This window comes from Parasteatoda tepidariorum, chromosome 11, assembly GCF_982258835.1.
Source record: "Parasteatoda tepidariorum strain Cologne lab strain chromosome 11, Ptep-v5.0, whole genome shotgun sequence".
NCBI classification, from domain to species: Eukaryota; Metazoa; Arthropoda; class Arachnida; order Araneae; family Theridiidae; genus Parasteatoda; species Parasteatoda tepidariorum.
The window spans coordinates 59,658,864-59,681,985 of record NC_141765.1 but is presented as its reverse complement, the minus strand read 5'-3'; the positions used below and the strand labels follow the sequence as shown (position 1 = coordinate 59,681,985).

The 23,122-nt window shown below is 28.7% G+C and overlaps 1 protein-coding gene across 3 annotated transcripts in view; it reads left to right on the top strand.

The window, feature by feature from the left end:
* The window catches only part of LOC107457158 (DNA (cytosine-5)-methyltransferase 3B), a 42,106-nt gene extending 19,398 nt beyond the window's left edge, over positions 1-22,708 (top strand). For 2 of the 3 annotated variants that reach the window (XM_016075238.5, XM_043043966.3), the window contains exons 10-15: positions 1,129-1,288; positions 10,349-10,458; positions 11,636-11,711; positions 17,575-17,723; positions 20,496-20,563; positions 22,470-22,708. In XM_016075238.5, the coding sequence (XP_015930724.3) occupies positions 1,129-1,288; positions 10,349-10,458; positions 11,636-11,711; positions 17,575-17,723; positions 20,496-20,563; positions 22,470-22,581 (675 nt within the window). In that variant the 3' untranslated portion in view covers positions 22,582-22,708. Of the gene's footprint in view, positions 1-1,128; positions 1,289-10,348; positions 10,459-11,635; positions 11,712-17,574; positions 17,724-20,495; positions 20,564-20,732; positions 20,917-22,469 lie in introns of those variants that run through there. The other variant, XM_043043967.3, reaches the window with a different exon arrangement.
* The last annotated feature ends 414 nt before the right edge of the window (positions 22,709-23,122 follow it).

Below are 23,122 nucleotides of genomic sequence, written 5' to 3'. Positions count from 1 at the left end.
AAAGAGAATGAATTTTGGAGAAATTTAGTTAAATTCTTGGTTGGGAACAAAGGGACTTTCATTTGTTAAGGTCATATTTCATTAGAAGGGAAGTCAATTGCATGTCAATCATAAAGAAGGAACGTTTCCCCATCCCCTAAATATTTTAATGAGAGATAAGGATATGGGGAGGAAAGAATGTTTTTCAAGGACATATATCTTTCAAAACTATTCTAATTTTAACTGGCATTGCGTTTACCTTTATCTTTTTTATTTCTTAAGTAGTTTTTCTTTTCTTATCAAACAAAATTAAAGAGGATCAAAGTAGTGCCTTTTTTTCTAGCCAGCTGCTATACTTGTTTGGACATCACTAGAGTAGGGGGATTTAGTTACACTCTTTTAAATGTATATCCCTCTTTCTGCATTCCAGAAGAACAGCACCCGCTGGACCGTCTTAGTAGTTCTCTTCCCCTTCTGGTGATTTATGAGTTAAATGCATAAATTACCAGAAGCTAAAAGTAGAGAACATATGCCAAAAGAAGGTGATCAAAAATAAGTGTGAAATACTGTGAGCAACTTAATGTTTGAATCCAAGCGCAAAATCTCCATTTGTGCATCTGTGAAGGCATCTTTTTTTTTTAACCAGAGGGACAAATACTTTGGGGGGAAGAACAACTGTCAATGCAAAATCTTAACACTATAGCAGGCAAAACTGTCATTTTGGCTGCAATTGAACTTTAAGGAGTACTAATATTTAAAACAATTATTCCTGCTTACTTTACTTTTGTGGCTTTTCCCAACTATTTGAAGTTTTTAAAAGCATAAAGGGAAAATTTTATTTGGTAATATAACAAGTGGGTAAAATAAAGTTCTGCTAGAACGGTCAAAACTGTCAAAATAATCGCTATAGAGATTTGAGTGAACTGCTTTAAGAATGCTCTTTGCACTCCTCTCTTAAATTTTTTTGTTGGTTAATGCATCTGACTAGAGCAACATTGTACCTTTTTTTACCATTTGTGATAAAATGTCACATAATTATTTCAAACAGATTCTGCAGTTTGATATTAAATCGACTTATAAGATTGTTTTAAATCTCATTAGGGTGTTACAATTTGGAAAAGTTTAAAGATTATTTTATTGATTTTGTAGGTTCTACGTGCCACTATTTGGCTATGTTATCTTTGTGAGTTGGATTCCAAAGATAAGTGTCTAATTCGACCTAGAAGACTAGTGACATCACATCAAAATGTAGTAATACCAATCTTGAGAAAAAAGAATTTAATTAATGTGCTTGCTCATTCTGATACAAGTAAGAGTTGTACTCCATTTTTCATGTTCTATTTTCTGTGAAATATAAATTAATTTACCTCTACTCAATAATTAATAGTAAAATTGCTAGAAATTTTTCGAAAATTCTTATTGAGGCTTGTGAATTCTTTCTGTTTGAAATATGCTCATATTTTATAGCTATAATATATTCATATTTTATAGCTATAAAATATGAATTCATGTTTTTTTTTTGAAAAATATTAATATTTTTCTTGCAATTCATAGAGGTTAGCCTCTAAAAAAGACGCATTTTGAGACTTCAAGAGCTAAATTTATCTTTTAAATTGTGTCGTCCAATCTCATTTTTTTTCTCGTTCAAATGATTTGTAGTATTTTCTGCTGCTATATTTTAATTGTTTTGTCTTCAGAATATGAAATCAAACAATTTTTTAAAATTTAGTTTGCTAAGTTTTGACATATGATTTTTTTTTAAAATTGTGTTTTTATGAAAATGGCAGTTAGATGGTATTGCCAAATTAATATTTCTAAAATTAAAGCATGTATGCTATAATATGAAATATTTTTAATAATACTTCTTTGGGAAGTTTTATGCTAATTTTATTCATACTTTAAAGTTTGACGCAAAATTTTGCACATTAAAAGCTGCAGCTATCATACCTGCCAAGGCACCTGTTTTTTAATGAAGACTCCAGTATTTTACGACTATCTCATGTTTACTCGTATATTTTCAAATTTATTTGTATTCGTTGAAAAAATTATTTACAAAAAATAATTTCAAAAAAATTGGCCATAAAACTTCCTTTGGCAAAAATACTTCTCTTATTCCTCAACAGGTGATACTATTGCCAGTATTGCATTATGTTGAGTTTATAGTTTGAGTAATCATAAATAATGGTTTTAAAAAAATCTTCTTTAGATTTAGATTTATATGCATATTTTTTACTTAGCTAAATGTAAGTGCTTTTATTATTTCCAATTTTGACTTACTTGATTTTGCATGATGTATCAAGACTTTACTCTTAGTCTAAAAAATGTCGCTAGTAAAATCTGTTATTTTATTTCTCCTATGTTGGCAGGTATGAGCTATTATCTATAATAAAATTATACCTAGATGCAAAACCTATCAATTATTATTGTGTCAAAACGAGGGGGAAATGTGGTGATAAGAAAATATATTATTGAACTCGTTAAATATTTTTTTAATTGTAACTATATACCAGTTTTTAACTACGTTAATTCTGTTTAAATAAGGAGCTTAGTAGTAAATGGAATATGCACAAAATTCGATACAAGACTCTATTTCCTTGTATAAGGAAGCATATCTATTACAAGAACGCAAACATATCTTACAATAATATAACTTATAACATCTATTATGAGTGCTCAATTGTAGATAAATTGACTGATTTAACATATTAAGTTAATGTTATTAAAACAATTATTAAATTTACAAGAAATAAATGTGTCATTCATTATAAAAGTTAAGTATATTTTTTTAAATAAATTACGAAATAACAAGCTTTTTGCAAATTTATAATGTTTATGAAAACAGATATGAAAATTCAGTCAAAGCAATTTTTATTGAATTATCGGAGTTGCATCCTTTTTTACAATTATAAAATATAAATAAATGTGATATAATAAAGCATAAATAGGAGCAACAAAATAAAAATAAAAACAGGGGAAAGTACACAAATTTTAAAGAACTAGTTTATTCATTCTCTTTCCAAAATAGGTTTAAGAGAGCTATCTTTCTCACACATTAGACTTTGCCTATAACGGACCAAAAAAAAAGTTTTTTTTCTTCTGGTCATCCACTGTGCAAATCAATAATGTTGCATCATAGATTGAATATTTTCAAATTCCTGATTGACTCCTTTTCAATTATAAAAATAATAAATTGACCTTCAAAAGTTTAAAAATTCATTGTGATACTATTCTGTTCTAAGGAGCCATAGAACAATTGTCATACTATTACTGGCATAAGTGAACTTAATTAATTGTGGTACAGTGCCCGCCGTTTATTAAAATCACTTTCGTTTTATGCTCTTTTGATTTTATTGAGCGGCTGATTTTATTAAGAGGCGATTGAACATTTGAAGAAAAAAAACAAAATTTTACGATATATTCTAAATGCACACTATATTCTAAATGCTGAAATAATGACCACATTAATGCTTTATTTTAACTAATTTAATTATTTTAATAAAGTAAAACCCTACATAAGATTAAATTTACAAAAGTTTTGCAAAAAACCGATCAATGGTTGCTTGAGTTGCAGTATTTGAAATTAACTTTTCAACATCGTTTGAGAGTTTATAGAAGTTTTTATAGTTTTCAATATTCCTCCTCTTTGTTCTAAAGCTTGCCGCAATACATTAAGTGCTTTTCTGACTTCCATTGAAGATGGCACTGATGAGTTTACTTCATCTTCTGAGTCTGATTCCTCCATTTCTTGATGGGAAATAACTTTGCAATTTTTGATGTCTGTAACAATTTTAGAATCAGATTTTTCTCCTGATGTTTGCAGGTTATCGTCAATAGCTATGTAACGTGAAAATTTTTCGTTCGTTTCATTTTTTTCATTGCTGATCATTTCTTCGAAACAGTTATGAGCCCCATCTCCATTGAAGCTTCACGTTGACTACATTTAGGAAGCTTATCATAGTTTTGCAACACTTCAAATTTATCTTTAAGACTCAAATCCTTCCTTTTCAGCATGCTGATAAAATTTAACATCAAACGAACTTAAAAATGATATGTGCTCTAACTATAATTTACTCAAACGGCTTAAATAATATGGAACATGTGCACAGACAGTTTTTGGAAATCTATTCATGTTCTCTGTTATGATAAATAATAAAAGAAACTTCTCTCCCTTCTATGGTCCTTTCAATAAAAAGTAAGATAGGAATTCGAGCCCCTGTTGAGTGAGATAGGTTTCTCCAAACTTCATTCAAGTCAAGGAATTAACATTGATAAATTGATTTCTATGAACTCGCTGCTTACCACCCACATTTTTCCTTAACTCTTACACTATGTATATCGCAGGAAAGTGCTAACCACATCTGTTTCACAGGTTTGTGAGTAACTGTTGCTTCTTCTAAAAACATCTTTAAACTTCGAAAAAATAAAATTTTATAAATAAGAACAAAAAAAGCTGAAATATTGCACTTTTGATTTATTATGTAGTCAAAATTTTGATTTTAAAAAGCGGCGGCATTGATTTTATTAAAGGATGTTTTTAACATGTATTAATATTGTAACGATTCGGTTCTTGCCGATTTTATTTTATAAAGCGGCTGATTTTATTATCCGGTGATTTTATTAGCGGCGGGCACTGTAATGGCAGTTAGGTTAAAGCACTGAACTGTTATTGTGAGAAACTGGGGTTTTATCATTAGTTAGTGTTGGTTTGAAACCTACTCAGCTTCAGTTCATTGTGTATGAGCTTAATTGGGAAAGAAAGGTAGTTACTCAATGCTAACCATATTATCATCTTCATGACAATGGTCACAAAATTATTAAGTTTTAACCTATATGACCATCCTGGCTCATAACATGCTGCTGTGGGAATACTGTATACTTTGATAGGTACTACTGGTATTGTGATAATAGGTTTTTTTATGGCCTCTTGAAACAGAATAATATCCTTCAAGACATGAAGAAGAAAAAAGAATGAGAGGTATAGGGAATCATCTTTCCAGTGCAGGTGAAACTGTTTCATTTAGGCGCATGTGTTGCACTATACTTCTTTTTCATTCAAAACTCATCAACCTGAATTGGCATAGTATTTACTTGAAAAAAATAGTGGCAGAAATAGTGATATATGATACTTTAAAATTTAACTCAATAAAATAAAATGTTCAACTTCTGATTAAATAAAAAAAATATTCCTCCTCCTTAGATAAGTGTTGGTTTCAATTATCAATGTTTAAAATCATTTAAGCCAAGGCTGATCTCTGAATTAAGGGTATGCATGCTCCTATTGTTATCGTCCCGCAGTGGACTGATCGTTAAGACACGGTTCCCAGCAGATCACCGAAGTCAAGCATCACTGGCTGTGGTCAGTGTGCGGGTGGGTGACCACTTGGATCAGTTTGCGTAGGGACCGAGGGTGTGCTGTATTGGTCCTCGTTAAACTGTTCTACCGTAAAGTGCTCGACTTCACGTGCAGGTCGTCAGGCTACCGAAGCAGGGGTGCCATCCCCTCTGCAGAGGATCAAAATTGTGATGGCATGTCTTCGGATCATCCTCAGGGATGCTTTCCAGACCGTCGCCAATAGCCCATTGTGCAGCTCTAGTGTGACGTAAATAAACTACAACAACATCCTATTGTTATCAGTAATATAATAGATGTAACTATTTATTTATATTATTTTTGCATTTGATTGTAAAAAAAAATACTGTATTTTGTTGTTATGAATGTAAGAATGTGGTGATATTTTTTTTTTATCCCGATCTCTTACCTTCAATTTTCAAAGACTGCCAAAATAGCATTTTCCAAATATAAACATTTGGATAAAAGATGTCTCCTCTAATGGATCGGCTGATTTTGATCCATATGAAAGCAGTTATTGTAACTTATGACTAGTCATTTGGGGCACTGGAGAATATATTCTTCGTAGTGCTCCCTTAATTTAAACATCAATTGGCCAGTGTTTTGAAAATAGCCAAAATAATTATTAATTAAAAAGTATATGAAAAAATTTCATATTTTTTATCATCCAATATCATATAATTTTATATTTATTACTTAGGTAACTTTTCGAAGTGTGTAATCAATAATATAATTAATTTTTTCGACATTTTATCATTATGACAATTTTTTTTAAAAATATTGCTGAAAGATATTAATAATTTTTAGGTGAAGAATATTAAGAATTCAGGCAGATTTTATAGCCTAAAGTTTGTTTTGTATGGAGAAAATTTTTCAAAACAGACCCATACAAGGAGTGATCAAATGAAAAGGTACGAAACAACGTAAAAACGTAACAGTTAAATATTTACATATTCCGCCATGGGAGAACGTAGCAAGACATCTTGGGATGCAATTGGAATCTCTGACTGGGATCGGAGCATGCGCGGCCGCCCGCATGCGCACGAGAGAACAGAGGCTCGTATCAAAAACGGCGTCCAAATGATGTGGCAGTCCGTCTGAGGAACAGAAACTCGAGCACAGAAAAACCATGTGTACTGTGAGACACTCCGACGCCAACGCAGGTCCATCAAGAACAAAAGACCGGGGCTGCTCATGGAGGATGTGATTTTGCTCCATGATAACGCGCATCCGCACGTCATCAGAGTCACACATACGGAACTGACCAAGTTGAAGTGGGAGACGTTGGACCATCCGCCCTACAGTCCGGACATGTCGCCCTGCTATTTCCATGTGTTTGATCCACTGAAGAAAGACCTTAAAGGGAAGCGCTTCAACTCGGTCGAAGTACTCAAGGATGCTGTGAAGGACTGGGTCTCGTCACGGCCACAGGAATTCTGGGAACAAGGAATCCTGCAGCTTGGTCATCAGTGGGATCGTTGTGCTCAGGCCTATGGTGTATGTTTTGTATAAAGTCTACATTTGTACCCACCGTGTCGTTTCGTACCTTTTCATTTGATCACCCCTTGTATTTTGTGATACTGAGTGAGTAAATAATGTTTTACTTGGGATTTTCTTTTTAATCCTTTTTAAAGGCATTGATGCTTGATGATATATAATTTCAACATAGTCTATTTCAGGGAATCTCTCTCTAATTGATTTTCTGTATTATTTACTTATTTAAATTTATTATCCCTCAGAGCATGTGGGTGACAAAAGTGACACAGTAGCTAGAAGCACTCATGTTTGAGAACTCTGCATTAAAATGCTTAAGTTTCTTAAAACATTTTATTTTTAATCTTATCCAAAGCAAATTATTAGTTTGAAATTAGTCTTTAAGTACTACCGTAGAGCTCAATGCTATTTGCATTCTTTTTCTCAAAATAGTTTCAATTTTAAAGTGTTCAACTTTGTTAATTTAAACACACAGTAATAAAAAAACACGGAAAAACTTGAGGAATTAATTGGTACAAAATATCAATTTAATTAACCCAAAAAAATAAAATTTTAAACTAATTATCATTTTAAACATATTCGTTTATTCAGAAATAAAAATAAATTATTTGTATAAATTTTGGATAGGAAAATAACACTGCCTGCTGAAACTAACAGCATTTTAAATGGAACAGTTTCAAGATTCTGTTTAAACTAGGCATATTTAAAAAAGGAGGTAAGAAACCAAAACATAAGTAATAATTTTTATTTTTTTGTAACTGTCGTTGGACAGCAACCCAATTTTTTTGGGTTTGTGACTACCAATGTTCAACTCCGTGGCCTTGTAATTTTGAACCCAATCCAGAAAACAAGGGAACTCCTGGATCAAGTATCGGCAGAAATTAGCCTTCATGGAGGACTTTTTGATAGAACTAACACCCCATTTGCCTTACATGGAGAGGAAGACCACGAGATCCTCCCATGGTTAGCCTGACGGCAAGGGGACTCTAACCCATGATCTATCTACCACTGAGGATATTTGACGTCAGCACTGTGGTCGGTGCAAGCCGGATGCGGAATCCGTATCGACCAGCCATCACCATGGTCGAACCCCTGTTCACCTCATTGGAAGGCGAACATTCTATCCCCTGAGCCATCGCGGCTCAAACATAGGTAATTAGCAAAAATTATTATATTAATAACATTTAAAAATAAGAATTAGTTATAAAATAATTCACTCCCGCCAACAGCTCATTGTCGGCCTGGGGTTAATGGAAGCTTAAGTCTCCACAATTTAGTGACCAATGGCATAATAGTGATAGTGTGATCAGTATTAATCACCAACCGCCTTTACTTCTTAGAAAAGCTGGTATTCATCAATCTGAAGCTGGTTGGACTTCAATTCGCCATTGGAGACCAAGTCCCAATAAGCCCTTAATTCATAACGACAGCTCAGTGCTTTAGTCACTAAGTCATAGCGAATAATTAGTTAACATGTCAGTTAAAAGAAATTTAAATTCCTCTAACTTTTCAAATCAAAAATCACCCATTATTTAAATGGAACAGCTTTATTTTTTTCCCAAATTTTTTTTAAACCTGACATATTTAATCATAGAGAAAGAAAAAATTTACAGAAATTAATGTCGTAAACCATTATCTTAATAAAATGTTTTATAATAGAAAAAACTTGAATACAAACTAAATAATCCAGCATTATTCATTAAAAAAATGAAATTACTTATGTTTTTTTGTTTCAGCTTGACTCATTAAAACATATGGAAATGAATGAAGATAGAAAAAATCGAAATAAATTTAATAAAATTTTTTTTTAAAAAAAATGCTAAATAGTTAAACAGTTTTAAAATGTTTCAATATTACATCACTTTCTGAATTAAGGTGCGTAAGGAGCAACACCGATTTTGCAAAAATGAAGCAGTTTTATACAATATGGATTGATAATTTTTAATTTTGTTTAATATCTATGTTTGGCACATTTTAGATACACAGTAGAAAAAGATTAGAACAATAAGAAATACCAAAAATGTTAACACAATCAGAAAATTTTAAAAATAAATAAAAAAAAATATTGTATTAAGTTTTAGAAAGAAAAAATCAATAAGTCACTATTCTCACGAAGTTAATAATAATTTAAAGTAAATTTATATGATTGTAAATCTTTTTTCAGTTTCTGTAAAGCATAATTTAAAGTAATAATATACTCAGAAAAATATCAGCAAACTATTAAAAAAAATTTATAAATATGAAATTTTCATAAGTGTAAATATGTCACTATATTATTTAACAAAAATGTAAAGCAACAAATAATTTCATACCATCTTTCAAAGCTTGGCTTTCTTAAGTTTGACTTTTTTGTACAAACTACGATGGGGCAGAATAAAACACTGCTCTGTGAACAAAAATGACAAAAAATAAGGAATTATATTTTTTTGCAGGATAAGAACTAAATGACAATGGGTCCCTGTATTTTCTGTCTAACATTTATAAGTAGTTCCAGAGAAATTTCTTTTCATAAGCAATAAAATTTTTGTTTTAAGGAACCAGAAACCTCACTGCATAGGTGATGGTCATTGGAGCGTTGAGTGGTTTTCTGGGAAAGACTTCAAATGGAAGAAATCTTGTTCATAGCACTTGCAAATCTAAATAATTCATAGTATTCTTCCTTTAAGAGTCAGAATAGGTCATTGATGACACAACTTCCAGCTACAAAGGACTGAAATATAATATGCAGGATCTTGTACAATCAACTGAATGCCTTATGCCCCTCTCTGTTCAGCATTATTGCTCTTCTGGGGGAGGAAGAATTTTTTGCTTTCTTTTTTTATTTCAAACGAAAAGGGATAGAAACTTATGACTACAAAATAAAAAATTTCTTTTTAGCAGTTCTATCTTTACACTTCCTTTTTAACTTTTAACAAAAACAAAAAAAAAAAAGTTTTTAAATCATCTTAATTTTGGGAGAATGTTTCCCTCTTTCAAAGGCCTTGATTGTCAGAACCTTGGGACAGCGTACTAGCAGTTTCGGCCCTGATTGAAAACTGTTAATGCGTTACAAAAGTTTTGCATGTGTATTTGAAAATCTTCTTATTCTAAGTCATATAATTCTAGATAATTTCTTGTGCAATCACATTAATGCAATTATAGAAGTTCATACTTTTCAAAATAATTCTCGAACAAACTTTATTTCGTTTGAAGTTTTATCTGTTTCAATTTTTCTTTATTCCTGATTAATTTTATTTATAGATTTTGATCCATATGAAAGCTGTTAATTCTTTAAAAAGGCTTTGTCTGAGTAGTTGAAATTTGCAATCAGATTTTCTCCTTCTAAGTCACAGGTGTATACCAAATATTTTTCTTAAAATTTTCTCTTCAAAGGTTAATAGTTTATTTTCATGTCATTTGATAATTGCCTAGCATTCACAGCCAAATAATAATGTCTTATTTGCATTTATGGATAAATTTTTGTGTAATCACAATACTGCAGTTGTAAAAGTTTTCAAAATAATTCTCGAGTAAACTTTATTTCAGTTTTATCAGTATTGAAGTCAAAAAGATTTGCAATTGGAAAGTTTTCTACTGAAATTCCTCCGTTGGATAGTAGCAAATTTGTTAAATTCAATAAGTTTATAGAAGATGAGGTATTTCTATTTAATATATTTATCTATTTATTGATATTGAAAGTAGTTTTAATAGATAATTAATAGTAGTTTTTTGTTAATATCCCACTGAAGTAAATTTTTTTTCAATGAAAAATAATGAAAAAACCAAGGGCATTGTTTTTTTTTCTGAGTTTGAATTAATTATTATTTTACTTAACTAATAACTTGAAATCAATATTTATAAATTTAATTTTAAAATTATCTTTGTAAAAGTGTTTAATTGTGCTGCTAATTAGTTTAAACGTATTACTGCTTAAAAATTTCTGTAATTTAGTTTTGTATGCTACTGAAAAACTTTAGTTATACATAGAGTAAAATTGAACCACAAAATGTAAAAAAACGCATAATTTTTTATGTTTTTTTCTATGCAAATAATTAATATGTGTAATGAAGCTAATAGGAAAAAAAATTCCTTTTGAAAAATGACTTTTATCAAGTTTGTCATTAGCTTACATAACGCTAACATTGATAAAACATGTACAAAATTAAAGTTAGAAAAATTTATAAATCTTTTTTTTTTATTCAAAAGCATTACCTCAGAAATTTCCTAACATATCATCTGAATGTAATTTTTTTATTTTTAATACTTTAACTATTGTTAGAAGTTAAAACACATTTTCATCAAAACATGCTTTGTTATTGCTTAAGTTTATTTTGATAACATTTAAACAACATTAGCTGAAATTTTCCATTTGGCTTTTTCATACAGTTATCTGGTTTGGTAATGTATGTTCATACCAGTGTCAATTGTTTGTTGTTTTGTTTATAATGATTTTGAGTATATCAAATATAGGGTCCATTTCTTCAACCTATGTATTATCTTTATCAATGTCTATAAAAAGTCATTCGGTCCTAATTTTCATGCTATGATGTGATTAATAACAATATTTATAAGTTTTAATTGATAAATGATTGATGCATATATTTTTATATTTAAGATTATACTTTCTTCAATTTTTGGAATGATAATCTAATTTAATTAAAGCTAAACTCTTTGTGTCAATTAACTTAAAGGAGGATCATACATTATATAAATATCCTCCTCATGATAAAAGTATCAATTAAATTTAAAGGTATATTTTTTTACTGTGTAGGATTAATTATTGTAATCAGTAATATTTAGGGATGTTAAGAGTAAAATGTGTTTATTTTTCAGCTTGAAAATCTGTCTCCAGATTTTGTCTGTTGTAGTTACCTGGAAGATCCTCTTAATCTAGAGTTCCCAAATGGAGGTAAAAAAATTTCAAGAATTCAAAACCATTAAATCTCTTAGTTGTAATTAATTTGTTGAACCAAACTAGTTATTTAATTTAATTTTTCTTAGATAACATGTGTGTTTTTAATATACAAAACCCATCTGTTTGGCCATATAGTAAATCCATGATTAGTAATAATTTTTTAATTTAGCCTTAAAAAGCACAACAATAAATCTATAAATAAATTAAAAAATTAATGAAAAAAGGTGTTTTTCATAGTTGTGTAAAACGTAGCTCATTTAAAATTGCTTCAAGGATTCAACTTTATTATTTTTCTCTGTTATGTTTAATATGCTAAAAGCATAAGTCTTTTAAGCAGAATTTTGATATTAAAACTGTAATTTTATCTAACTTTATCCATTAGGTGTTGCAAACCTCTACAATATTTTGTTAGTTTTTAGTGATTTGTTTGCTTTTTAGGAAAAAAAAACAATCCACATAGTTCTTTTTTGGATTTTTTCTGAAACAAACCAATTTTACTATTTATTAAGTGTATTTTTTTTTAAATGTTCTGCGTGCATATTTACATATACAGTAAACTCTCTCTTATGCACCACCTCTCTTATGCAACTTTTTCTTTTATGCCACGATTTTCATAGGTATCTGCTAATTATATAGGAAAATGATGATAATTATCATTAATTTACGTTATTTTTCGGTGTCGAAAAAGTTATTTTTTTCCTGTATGTGACGCTTCCGACAAAATTATTTTTTGTAGGAAAAAATTTGTCAAGGAAAATTATTTAAAGTGAAATAATTTTCTGGCAGAAGACTATTTAAAAAAATTAATAACGAAATATTCGCCCGTATCGCGATTTGCGGCAGAACAATCGCCAATTCTTAGAAAACTTACGGCAGCAACCTGCAAAAAAATAAATAAACGAAATAATAATTACAAAAAGCATCACATAAAGAGACCAATTTAAAAGGTATGCATCTTGTATCCACCCCCAGCTTAAAGAAAGATCGCAAGCTAGAAATCCACTTAGTGCCTTGGCAATTGTAATTGGAGCGAACAGGTAAGGAAGTATCCCCATTTCTTTTCCCCAACCACCTTAAACCGATTGATTCCTCCTAAACCGCTCCAGTGGAGGTGGTAAGGTACATCCCTCTTTTAAACACTTTCTTCTCCTCTCTTTCTAAGCTGAGTCACTAAAATTCCACTCCCAAAGATTGTGAAAGTGAAACTCGTTTCCACTTCGCTCATTCCTCCTTGAGAATTTTTTTGGTGATCGCTTAGTTATTCTTGTTATTATTAGTTATTTCGTTATTATTAGTTGTTTCCTTATTATTAGTTTTTCCTCAAACTGTTAACTGCAAAAAATTTTTAAATCTTTTTTTTTTAATGAATTTTTAGCTTAAAATTTTTCATTTTATTTTTCTTATTGCATTGTAATCAGTGGCAGCGTTAATTCTTCCTCTAAATATGGTTGAATTATTTTTTTATAATAGAAGAATAATTTATCTTCCTAAAATTTGAGATTCTCTAACCTTTTTCTCTCAAACTCCCAACCCAAGGTTTTTATCGCACTGCTAAGCATATAAATATTTTTTGTTGTTAATTATTTGTATTTCTGAAGTAAAACATGACAGCTTTATTTTTTGGCACGGTGCCAACTGGTAAGAACAACTTTATTGTATATCATTTTGTTGCTTTTTTTTCTGAAAAATAAAACTTTTTTCCATTTTAGGCTATTCTTTACCCCCCCAAATAATTTTGAAATTACTTTATTTGATGTATTTAAAAATATTTTGCTGTACTTAATATTATCTTCAGAAGTATTTTCTGTACATAATTTTATTTTTTGGCATGGTGCCAACTAGTATTAATAACTTTATTTATATCGCTTTGTTGTTGTTTTTTGCTGAAAAAGAAAACTTTTTTTCATGTGAACTCTTTGTTAATGCATTTTAATGGCTAATTCCCCTCTCCACTCCAAATAATTTAGAAATTACGTTATTTGATGTATTTAAAAATATTTTGTTGTACTCAACTTATTTTCAGAGCATTTAAAGGGATTATTTATTATGCACCTTTATTCCAAATTAACCCGTATCAAGGATAATCTATTTGAGCCTTTCCTAAACAGTCAGTCTACGGCCGTAAGTGAGCGGACCTATTAACGGATTTTATTTTTTCATAATTTAGAAATTAAAACTTTACTTTATGAAATGTAAAACATTTTTTTTTTTGCTATACAGATATTCTAAATGGTAATTTAAAGGTATCTTCTGTAAGACTGCTGATATGCGCAGTGTACAGCATTTGTGCCAGATTGACACTTATGATAATTTTTTTAAATTTTTATCGATGTGTGTCGCCAGAAAATACGGTATGTGTTGCTCTGATCAAATTAAGGAAGTTGAGCAAGATTGGGGTGCCAATCTTAGGGAAGACAAATGGCAAACATCGCTAATGAAGTAACAGAAGATGGCTTAGATAATAAAAAAGACGAAGATGATTAAAAACTTCTTCGAAATCATATGAAAGCATTAGAACCTTTAGACACTGTTTGCAGTTTAATTCAGCAACTGAAACTCCCTTTCCTTATTTGCATGAATTTGAAAAAACTGTTTTACAAATTTGTCAGCAAACACAAACATCTATTTTAGATTATTTTGTGAGAAAATAAATTGTTATTTGGTATGTTAGAATTCTTTTTTCTTATATAGTTACAGTAAGTGCAAGTGCCATTATATAGATTAACATTCAATCTTTTGAAACATTTTTATTCATGCTCTCATTGCAATGTATATTCTGTTTTAGAATTTTAAATTGGTTTTCGGGTATGCAATTTTATCTATTGGTCTGTTTGGCTAACAAAAAATAATAGCTGTATATTTAATATAAGAATAAAATATAGTACATACTAAAAAAATATTGCTTGATTATTACCAAGAGAATTATTAAAAGAAATGCTTATGTGTATAACTGTTTCAGTCATTTTTTGCCTTCTTAATGTATAATGTATTGCAAAATAATAAAGTTAATGAAAGTATACTTTGTAAAATGTAAAGCATAATATGTTATGGGAGTAGTTTTAAATGATAAATAAATACATAATTTGCTTTAAAGTTAATGAATAGAATTTCTTGAAGCATTGTAATTCACAGGTCTTTTTGTAGCACATGGTATGTTCATTTGTATTTTTCAATGTAAGACTTCTTTTGGACAAAAAATTATTAACTTTTATCTTTATTGTGATTTTTGATATTGAAATGACTAAAAAAATAATGAACTTTAAACATTTGTTTTATAAGCATTACAAGTATATAATTCACGATTTTAATGAACACGTAGAAATGCTCATTACATTTAATAACTTATCATGAAGAACCAGCATCTACAGTGTGCTTTCACATTCCATTAATGAATAATTTCATTTTATGTTCACTTTAATCTTTATTTTGTAATTAACAAAATTTTTACCAAATAAAATATTAGTAAATAAATATAAGATTCATAAATTTGAAATAAAATACATTTTTGGTGCTTGTTAAAATGTAAAATAAAAAGTTTCTCTCTAATCTCACACATCAAATTTTTAGTCAATTTCAATAAACTAAAAATTTCAAATATCAGAGAGTCTCTCGTTATTTCTTTTTATTAAAATGTTTAAATTTAATAAAGTTATTTTAGTACTTGTCAGTCTCTAAGGGATTTCACAGTTTGAACTGAACTAATCAAAATTTAGAAAATATTCTTTCTATTCCAGCTGTCATAAGAGAAGTTGTGAATAATTTAGTAATTAGATAAGATGCTGATAATCTAAATTATAATTTTCTGCCAAATGATAGTTTCAATGTTCTAAACTTTATCTTTAAACATAGATTATTTTGCAAAAATTACAGTAGAGGAAAACAGGTATAATATATAATACAAATTTTAATTTTAACTGAAATTTTTTTTTGAATTATTGGATATATATAATAGATATTCATTGGTGTATTATAACAAACTCCCAAAGGGTTTACTATCCGAATAAATTATGCAATAAATGTAATGTGTATGTATAATAATTTAAATTCATAAGTATTTTGTGTATGCTTTTAAATATATTACACATAATTTGTTTAATAGATAAGTAATGTGCTAGAAATTTAATCATGAACTTTATTTTTTTCACATATTTAATTCATTTGTTTTGCATTTTGTTTGCAGAAATCAGATTAGTAAAAATGTTTTACTTAAATTTTGTATAAGTTATTAAATTAAATTTATTAAACAATAAGTTAATTATTTCCAAAAACAATTTGGTTAGAAGAATGAAATGAAAATTGGTTGGAACTGTAATTGGTAAACTGAGGAAAAGCTGACTTGGTGGGATAAAATGGTTTTTATCAAGCTAGCCTTTTCTGAAAAAGACCGCCAGGTTTTTCTAGGCTGGGTCCACATTGACAAACCCTTCTTCATAATCACTGTAAATTTTGGGAGGCATGAGAGTTTAAAATGCATAGAATTTACATACTCTAAAATGTAAATTAAAATGATTTAAATGAAAAAGCAAATCATAAAGTAAAGAATTAAATTAATGTTTTTATAATGAAGAAAAAGAGATTTATAATATGCAAAAACTGAAATTAAATTTTCTATATAGTTGGAAAGAAACTATTGAATATTTCTAATTATTGAAGAGTGAATTATGCATAACATGTCCTTTCCATCAATGTCTGTCTTAAAGAAGTTTGGAAATTAACAACAGTGACTTTTCTTAAGGCCTTATGAATTGTATAGAAAAAAAATGAATAAAATGGAAGTCAAATTTAGATCCTAAAAAGAACTTTATCTGTGAGAAAATTTTTCATAAATGATTTTTTCATGTTATTCTCCTATTCAAATTACAAAAGCCACAATTTAAGTTTCTTTAATCAAAGTAAATATTTAATTTTGCTGTAATTACTGTCTTTATGAAAATGTTTTACTGAACTGAAAAATGGGCAAATAAATTACTAATGTTTGTTAAAGAAAACTAATTTGACAAGATTTTTTGCCTTGATAAGTAATTGAAAACAATAAATAATTCTCAGTTTCTGCGTATACTTATGGGCCGAAACAATGCAGTGATGAATAGTTTTTTCATATATCAAGAAATTAGATCATGTATCCTTTATATTTAAGATATATTTAAAATTTTAGCAAACTTTCAGTAGCGAGAGCACTGGCTAGAAAGGAACAAATCTCTATCTAGCAATTAAGAAAAACTTTGGTTAGTTCACAATACTTAAAATAGCATTCTATTCACTAAAAGATTTTGTTCTGCATGGCATAAATTTATGAAAAAAAATTAAATTTAGGGGTGCATAAACGTTGTCTTTCACATGATTCCACACTCCCCATTGATAGAAATCACATGCTCTTGTAAATGGGGATGCAAAAACATCAACTAGACCAGAGCGTCCTATACAGCTTTGAGATCCCTTCTCGCTTGAAAAAGGCACATATAATTGTGTTCCAGCGAGGTGGAGCTCGTCTTGTTGAAAGATGAAAGTCTAGAAGTGTAATCTTGTTGAATGTATGTATCTTCTCATATATCACCTTTCTTTATAGATGGCAATACTCAATACTTTGAAACCTGATGAATCACTCAGGCAATAGTAATGAAAAACGGTATTTACTGTAATATTTCTTTCACACAAAAGTTTATAGTAAGATCCGGATTTTATTGTATTGAATGTTGAATATTGGCTAAAAACTATACAATAGTAGACTTCTTCATTAACATGTTATCTTCAATGGATATCCCCTTTAACTAAACAGTTTAACCAAGGTATTATTGAACATTTATCTATGAAAATATGCTGATATGTTTTAATAGTCATATAAGTAAATTTTTTTCAGATGTTCATCTCCTTTTTAAGACATTCTATTCATTTCTCTACACTCTTGATGAGGCGAAGGCTGTGAATGAGAGAGTGCTTTTTGCATTCCTGTTGAATGCTAAAAAAAGCAACTACCTAGTGCGAGAACGTTTGTCCCATTTGCTTGAGGTAAATTATTAAGCTAATTATGTTTTAATTCTCTTCATGTTTTAAAACATTATCAGTTATCTAGCTTAAAATATTGCCAGCACACAGGTCAGGTGTTTCATAATCACCTCCTTAATATTTGTATATTTGAATCCTTTGATTAATGAAGTAAAAAAGAAAATCTATCTTTCTGTAAAAAAAAATTTTCAAAATGTGGTTTTTGACCACTTGATTCCTTTTTTAGTCTAATTGACTTGCTTTGGCTACTTTAGTCTGATTGATTGTTTACATCTTAAATATATTACTTTCTTCCCTTTCACTTGCACGTTCATTTGTGATGTGTAAGCTTTATGACTTTTTTATCAGAATTCTTAAAATATATATTATAGGTCTTGTAAATTTCCAGATTTTTAAACTGCAGGAGCCCCAGACCTCCTATTATTTTGCAACCCCTCATTTTTTTCTGCTATTTCCTATTCCTACTTTTTCTTCTCTTTTTAAAACAATATTTAAGATTGAATTACTATCACTGAGGCTACCCTAAAATTCTGGATATCTTTAACTTACTAAGCTGAAATTCTTGATTTTCGTAAAAATTCCAAATTTTAAATAAGCTTATATAGTTGTAGTTATTTTTATTCTATACATACATAAATTTTTTATCATCAGGTAACAATTCTTTGCATCTGATGGTCTGATCACTTTTGAAAGAAAATAATATACTTGATATAAAAAACAATTCTTGTAATTGATCTTCAGAGATTGTGCACTAATCTAGATTTGAAAGGAACACTTGAATTATTCATATAGTTCAGAACTTCAAATTTTAACATTTTGAATACCTTGTTCTTAACTTGAAAACAACAGAAACAAAGGATTCCATAAATTGATTTTAAGTTAGTAATGACTTCGAATCTTACAATCATTTCTACCATTTTCTGACTGGCTAGCTGATTTCAATGTTTTTCAGAACACTACAAGTAGAATTTAATGTCATATTATCTCCTATGATATTTTATTATCATTAAAATTTCTTGTCACTTGTTCTTGTATTGTTTTCAGTTGATAAAGCATTTAAATTTTAATTGAAACTCAGTGCTAGGTGACAATATGAGTTTCAATTTTGTCTTATCTATGGCAAGCAAAATTTATCTTACCAAATGCACTTTTCATCAATCAAACTTTTAACTCTAACTAGCTAGAGAGCTGAAAGTTTAATTGAAGCTCTGTACTTGTTGACAATGCAAGTTACAATTGTTTACTAAACTTTGCACAATTTTTTCATAAATTAAAATTTAAACCTCTTTCTGACTTATAAATTTTAAAAACTATAAAATAGAACTGTAAAAATAAAAAATAAAAACTTTCCAAAAACTTACACAGAAGAGTTTTTGAAACTCCTCAACTTGGTACTATTAACTAGAATTCTAGAGTTATTTTTGAAACCGAACAAAATTATAAGCAAATGTATACAATATTCTTCAAAATAAAAGTATGTATACAATATTCTTCAAAATCTTTATGTGTTTCATAAATTGCTAATAATAAAGCAATTATAACTTGGTTATGAATTGTTCTAATGTCATTAATCATTTTGCATTATTTTATAAGTGGTTTGTTTTTATAATTTAAATTAAATTGGATAAGTTACAACTATCCTATATTTTTTCCTTTGTTTAAAAAAATATGGCTACTATTCCTGAAAATGTTACACTTTAAATTTTTAATTTTCCTACAGACAAAATATCCATGCTGTTTTTGCTGTCTTGTAAGAATCTATTTTTTTCTTATCTTTTTATTTTTGTTTTTTAGATATGATGATCAATATCAGATTAAAATATATATTTTTATTAGATTTTTATCTTTTTGCCCATTACAAAGTGTATTAATTAATTTTAAAAAAATAAGAAAGGAATTGTTTATTTTTATTGCATTTTAATTTCTGAGCATATTTATTGATTCCTTTATTGCAAAATAAATTTTGATTAATTTTTTTAAAAAATTAACTCGCTGATATTATCTATTGAAAAAGTGAGCTAATAATTTATTAGATGAATTAGCAGTTCCAAAAAATCATGCAAAAATTTAAAACCAATAACATTAAAAAGGGGTCGAATCCAAGAAAAATTAACAAGCTCTAAAACAAACTCTTAAGTAACAAAATTTATACATTAATATGTAAAAATAGTAAAGCATTCCCTCATCAGTCTGTTGGGGCCCAGAGGGTCATGGAGGTCAAGGCTCCACAATTTTGTGACCAAGGTCATGATTGTGGAAATGTAATCAACATTGCCCACAGGCTACCTTTACTTTCTAGACAAACTGGTACCCATCGATCTAAAACTGGGTAGGTTTCAAACTGCCACTGAGTATTGAAACCTAGTCCTTCATACTGACAATTCAATGCCTTAACCACTGAGCCATTGTGGCTCACAGTAATAGATATTAACAAAGTGTTAAGTATTTCTTATTTATTGTTTCAAAATAACTAAGGCATCTGATCCTTCAAAAAGAAATCAAAAATTTATTTTCTGAAACTTAATAAATTTAAACAAGTTACATTAACATAAATTATTGTTTTATGAGTATACATTAACTTAATACATTTAACTTTCTTTTTTTCCCTTAAAAAATATTTTTTTGTATACAGAATCAGCTTACATGTGTTTTTTTATGCTGATTTAAAAGTCATAAGAGTATTTGTTTAAAATTTCTTTTTTCATGTTTAAAAGGAGCTAATTCATTTCAATTAGTGTTAACACTTCTCTATTAATTGTTCTAATTTTACTCTAGGTTCCACCTGTTGCTCTTACAACAAAAAGGAAATCATTGTATCTTTGGTCAAATATTCTAAACTGCAGGTAAAATTAAACATAAGAAATCAATTTAAATGCTGTGTATTTAAAATTTTAAGAACAGTTTACTAATATTAATGGCATTAAAAAACACTTTAAAGAATTGTATACAAACTTTATTCAAGGGAAAAAATCAATCAATTGTATACCAATATCTCTATTGTTCCTTCACCAGAAATTGCCATTTAGCTCCACCTCTTCAGGCCCAAAGTTCATTTTAGTGCACGTGAGATGAGATAGAAGAAAACATGCCCATGCTTGTAATTAACACAACCCTTAATGCGCGCCATGCAGTGAATGTTTTTTTTATCATATACTTTGCTTTGTATGCTGTTATACCTTTTGTAATTTAAGCTAGATAAATATATCTTAGATTTAGACACTGCTTTTTTAAAAAGATGAACTATTTATTAAATAATGTTTTTTATTAATGAAATAATTTAAAGCAAGTTTTATATTAAGTAAAAGATATATTTATTTCACTGAAAAAAATCTTAATAATCTTTTTTGTTAATAATATGTTAGATAACTGGTGGTTTATTTTACTATTTTTTGAAGCATTTTTAAGTTATATACTATTAAACATACTTTATTGTGAATTTTTGAATGGTTTTAGTTCTTGCATTTTAACTTTCTTAAGATTTAAAAATTTAGGATGAATTTTATTTCTGATTTAGGTACATAATGTTCCTTGCTAAAAATCTACATTTTTTGAAATATAGTTATTAAATACAGTGGAAAGTCCCGTATCCGGAATTGGTAGGACTTACGGAAGTCAGGATAATGAATTTTCCGCATAATAGACCCCCCAAGGTAAACAAAGTTTAAAATGATCTGAATCTAAAAAACAAAAATTAAATAAACATTATTTTTTGGGCTATAATGTTTTAGTATTAGAATGATATCTAATCAATCAAAAACAAAATATTAGAAAGAAATAATTATTGCTTGACCCCTACCTTCTTGCTCCCGTGAAAATGACAGGGTGAGGTTTCGCCCTCTATTTCTCGCTCTCGTGATATTTCCGGACTGGAGTGTTCAGTAGTTACGCGCCAATAAAAATAAAACTAATAAAATTTTTTTTGCCCGGAAAACATTTTATTTCTCATTTTACACACTGGGTGGCCTTACCGGGATATTTTTAAAGTAATTGTAGATAGTTTATTTTAAACTAGATGTCAGCACTAATTGTTAAGGGATTAAAATGTCGAAAACGGAAAAAAATTGACAGTTATGAAAATATTAATTGCTCTCTCCACCATTTTGAACTAGAAGGATTCAAGCAAGAAGCAGAAATTCCTGTCATTCATTATGGTGGGTAGGTGGAGAATAATTCATTTCCTCCTTATTTGTATAGAGAAAATATGCGTAAAGAGGAGATTGTTCAAGTTGAGGGCAGGGAAGTGGCAAATTCTTATTTTCTCTCCGATCATTGGCTATTAATCAAGTGTGAAGGCGCGGCATGCTGACCGGTTCTCTTTATTTTTTCTTGCGTGACTGAAAGAATCTGGTTAGTGGTTGTTAAAACAAAGTTAAGGAGGGGTCTTGAAATCTTTCTCTTGTCAATGCTAATAAAAGAATGTTACCCCCTTTTTTTCCCTGCCTCCTAAATATTACATCAGAGGAAGAACAAATGTTTCTGAAGGACGTGTATCCTTTTAGACATATTCAAATTTTCCAATTTGACTCCCCCTCCACATTAACGTTCGCAGCGTTTAGCCTTTTCCAAAGTATTTCTTCTTTCCCTAACACTCTAATAAAAGGGCATTGCAAGTAGATCACCTTTAAATTAAAAAAAATGTTCAGTTTGTGATTTTTGAAGAATGACACTCCGGTATTTAATGAAATTTAAAATTTTTCTTTAACTTTAATTATTATTAAAATATTTATTCATCAATATTTTTATTTGTAGCTGTTTAAGTAAAGTTTTTCAAGAACAGAAATTTGCTGATGTTAGCTCTGAATCTGATTTTATTGCACCTGTCATTGAGTTACTTTCAAAATATTTCAAATGTGTAAAGTAATTTTATGAACTTTTTCAGATCTGTTGATAATACAGAACTTTTTTATTATATTAATTGATATTGATAATTTTTTTTTGGTTTTTTCCTTGTGTTTAATGATACAAAATTGTTCGAGATTTAAGAAAAATAAACAAATTATTAGCTTTTTAATGTTAAATGTATAATTTCACTTAACTTAATTTAGATTAATAGATAAAGTTTTTATAGTCTTTTTATTATCAAGAGAAATAGAAATATTGCTGAACCTAGCAAAAATTTAAAAAAAAAATTATTGAAGAGAATTTTGGTTTAAATCATCTTAAAAGAGTGTATTTTCATATATATATTATTTTAGTTTATTTTTTTATATTAAAGAAAATTGTTTTTCTTTGTATTGAATTATTCATATAACTTTATTTTATGTTTGAAAAGTTAAACCATATGTTTTGTGAATTCCTATCAATATACTCTTTTTATTGGCTTTCTCTTGTTCTTTAGAATGATAAGACATTTTATATTATAAAGCACTTTGAAAATAAAAAACATTTTCAATAAATTATAC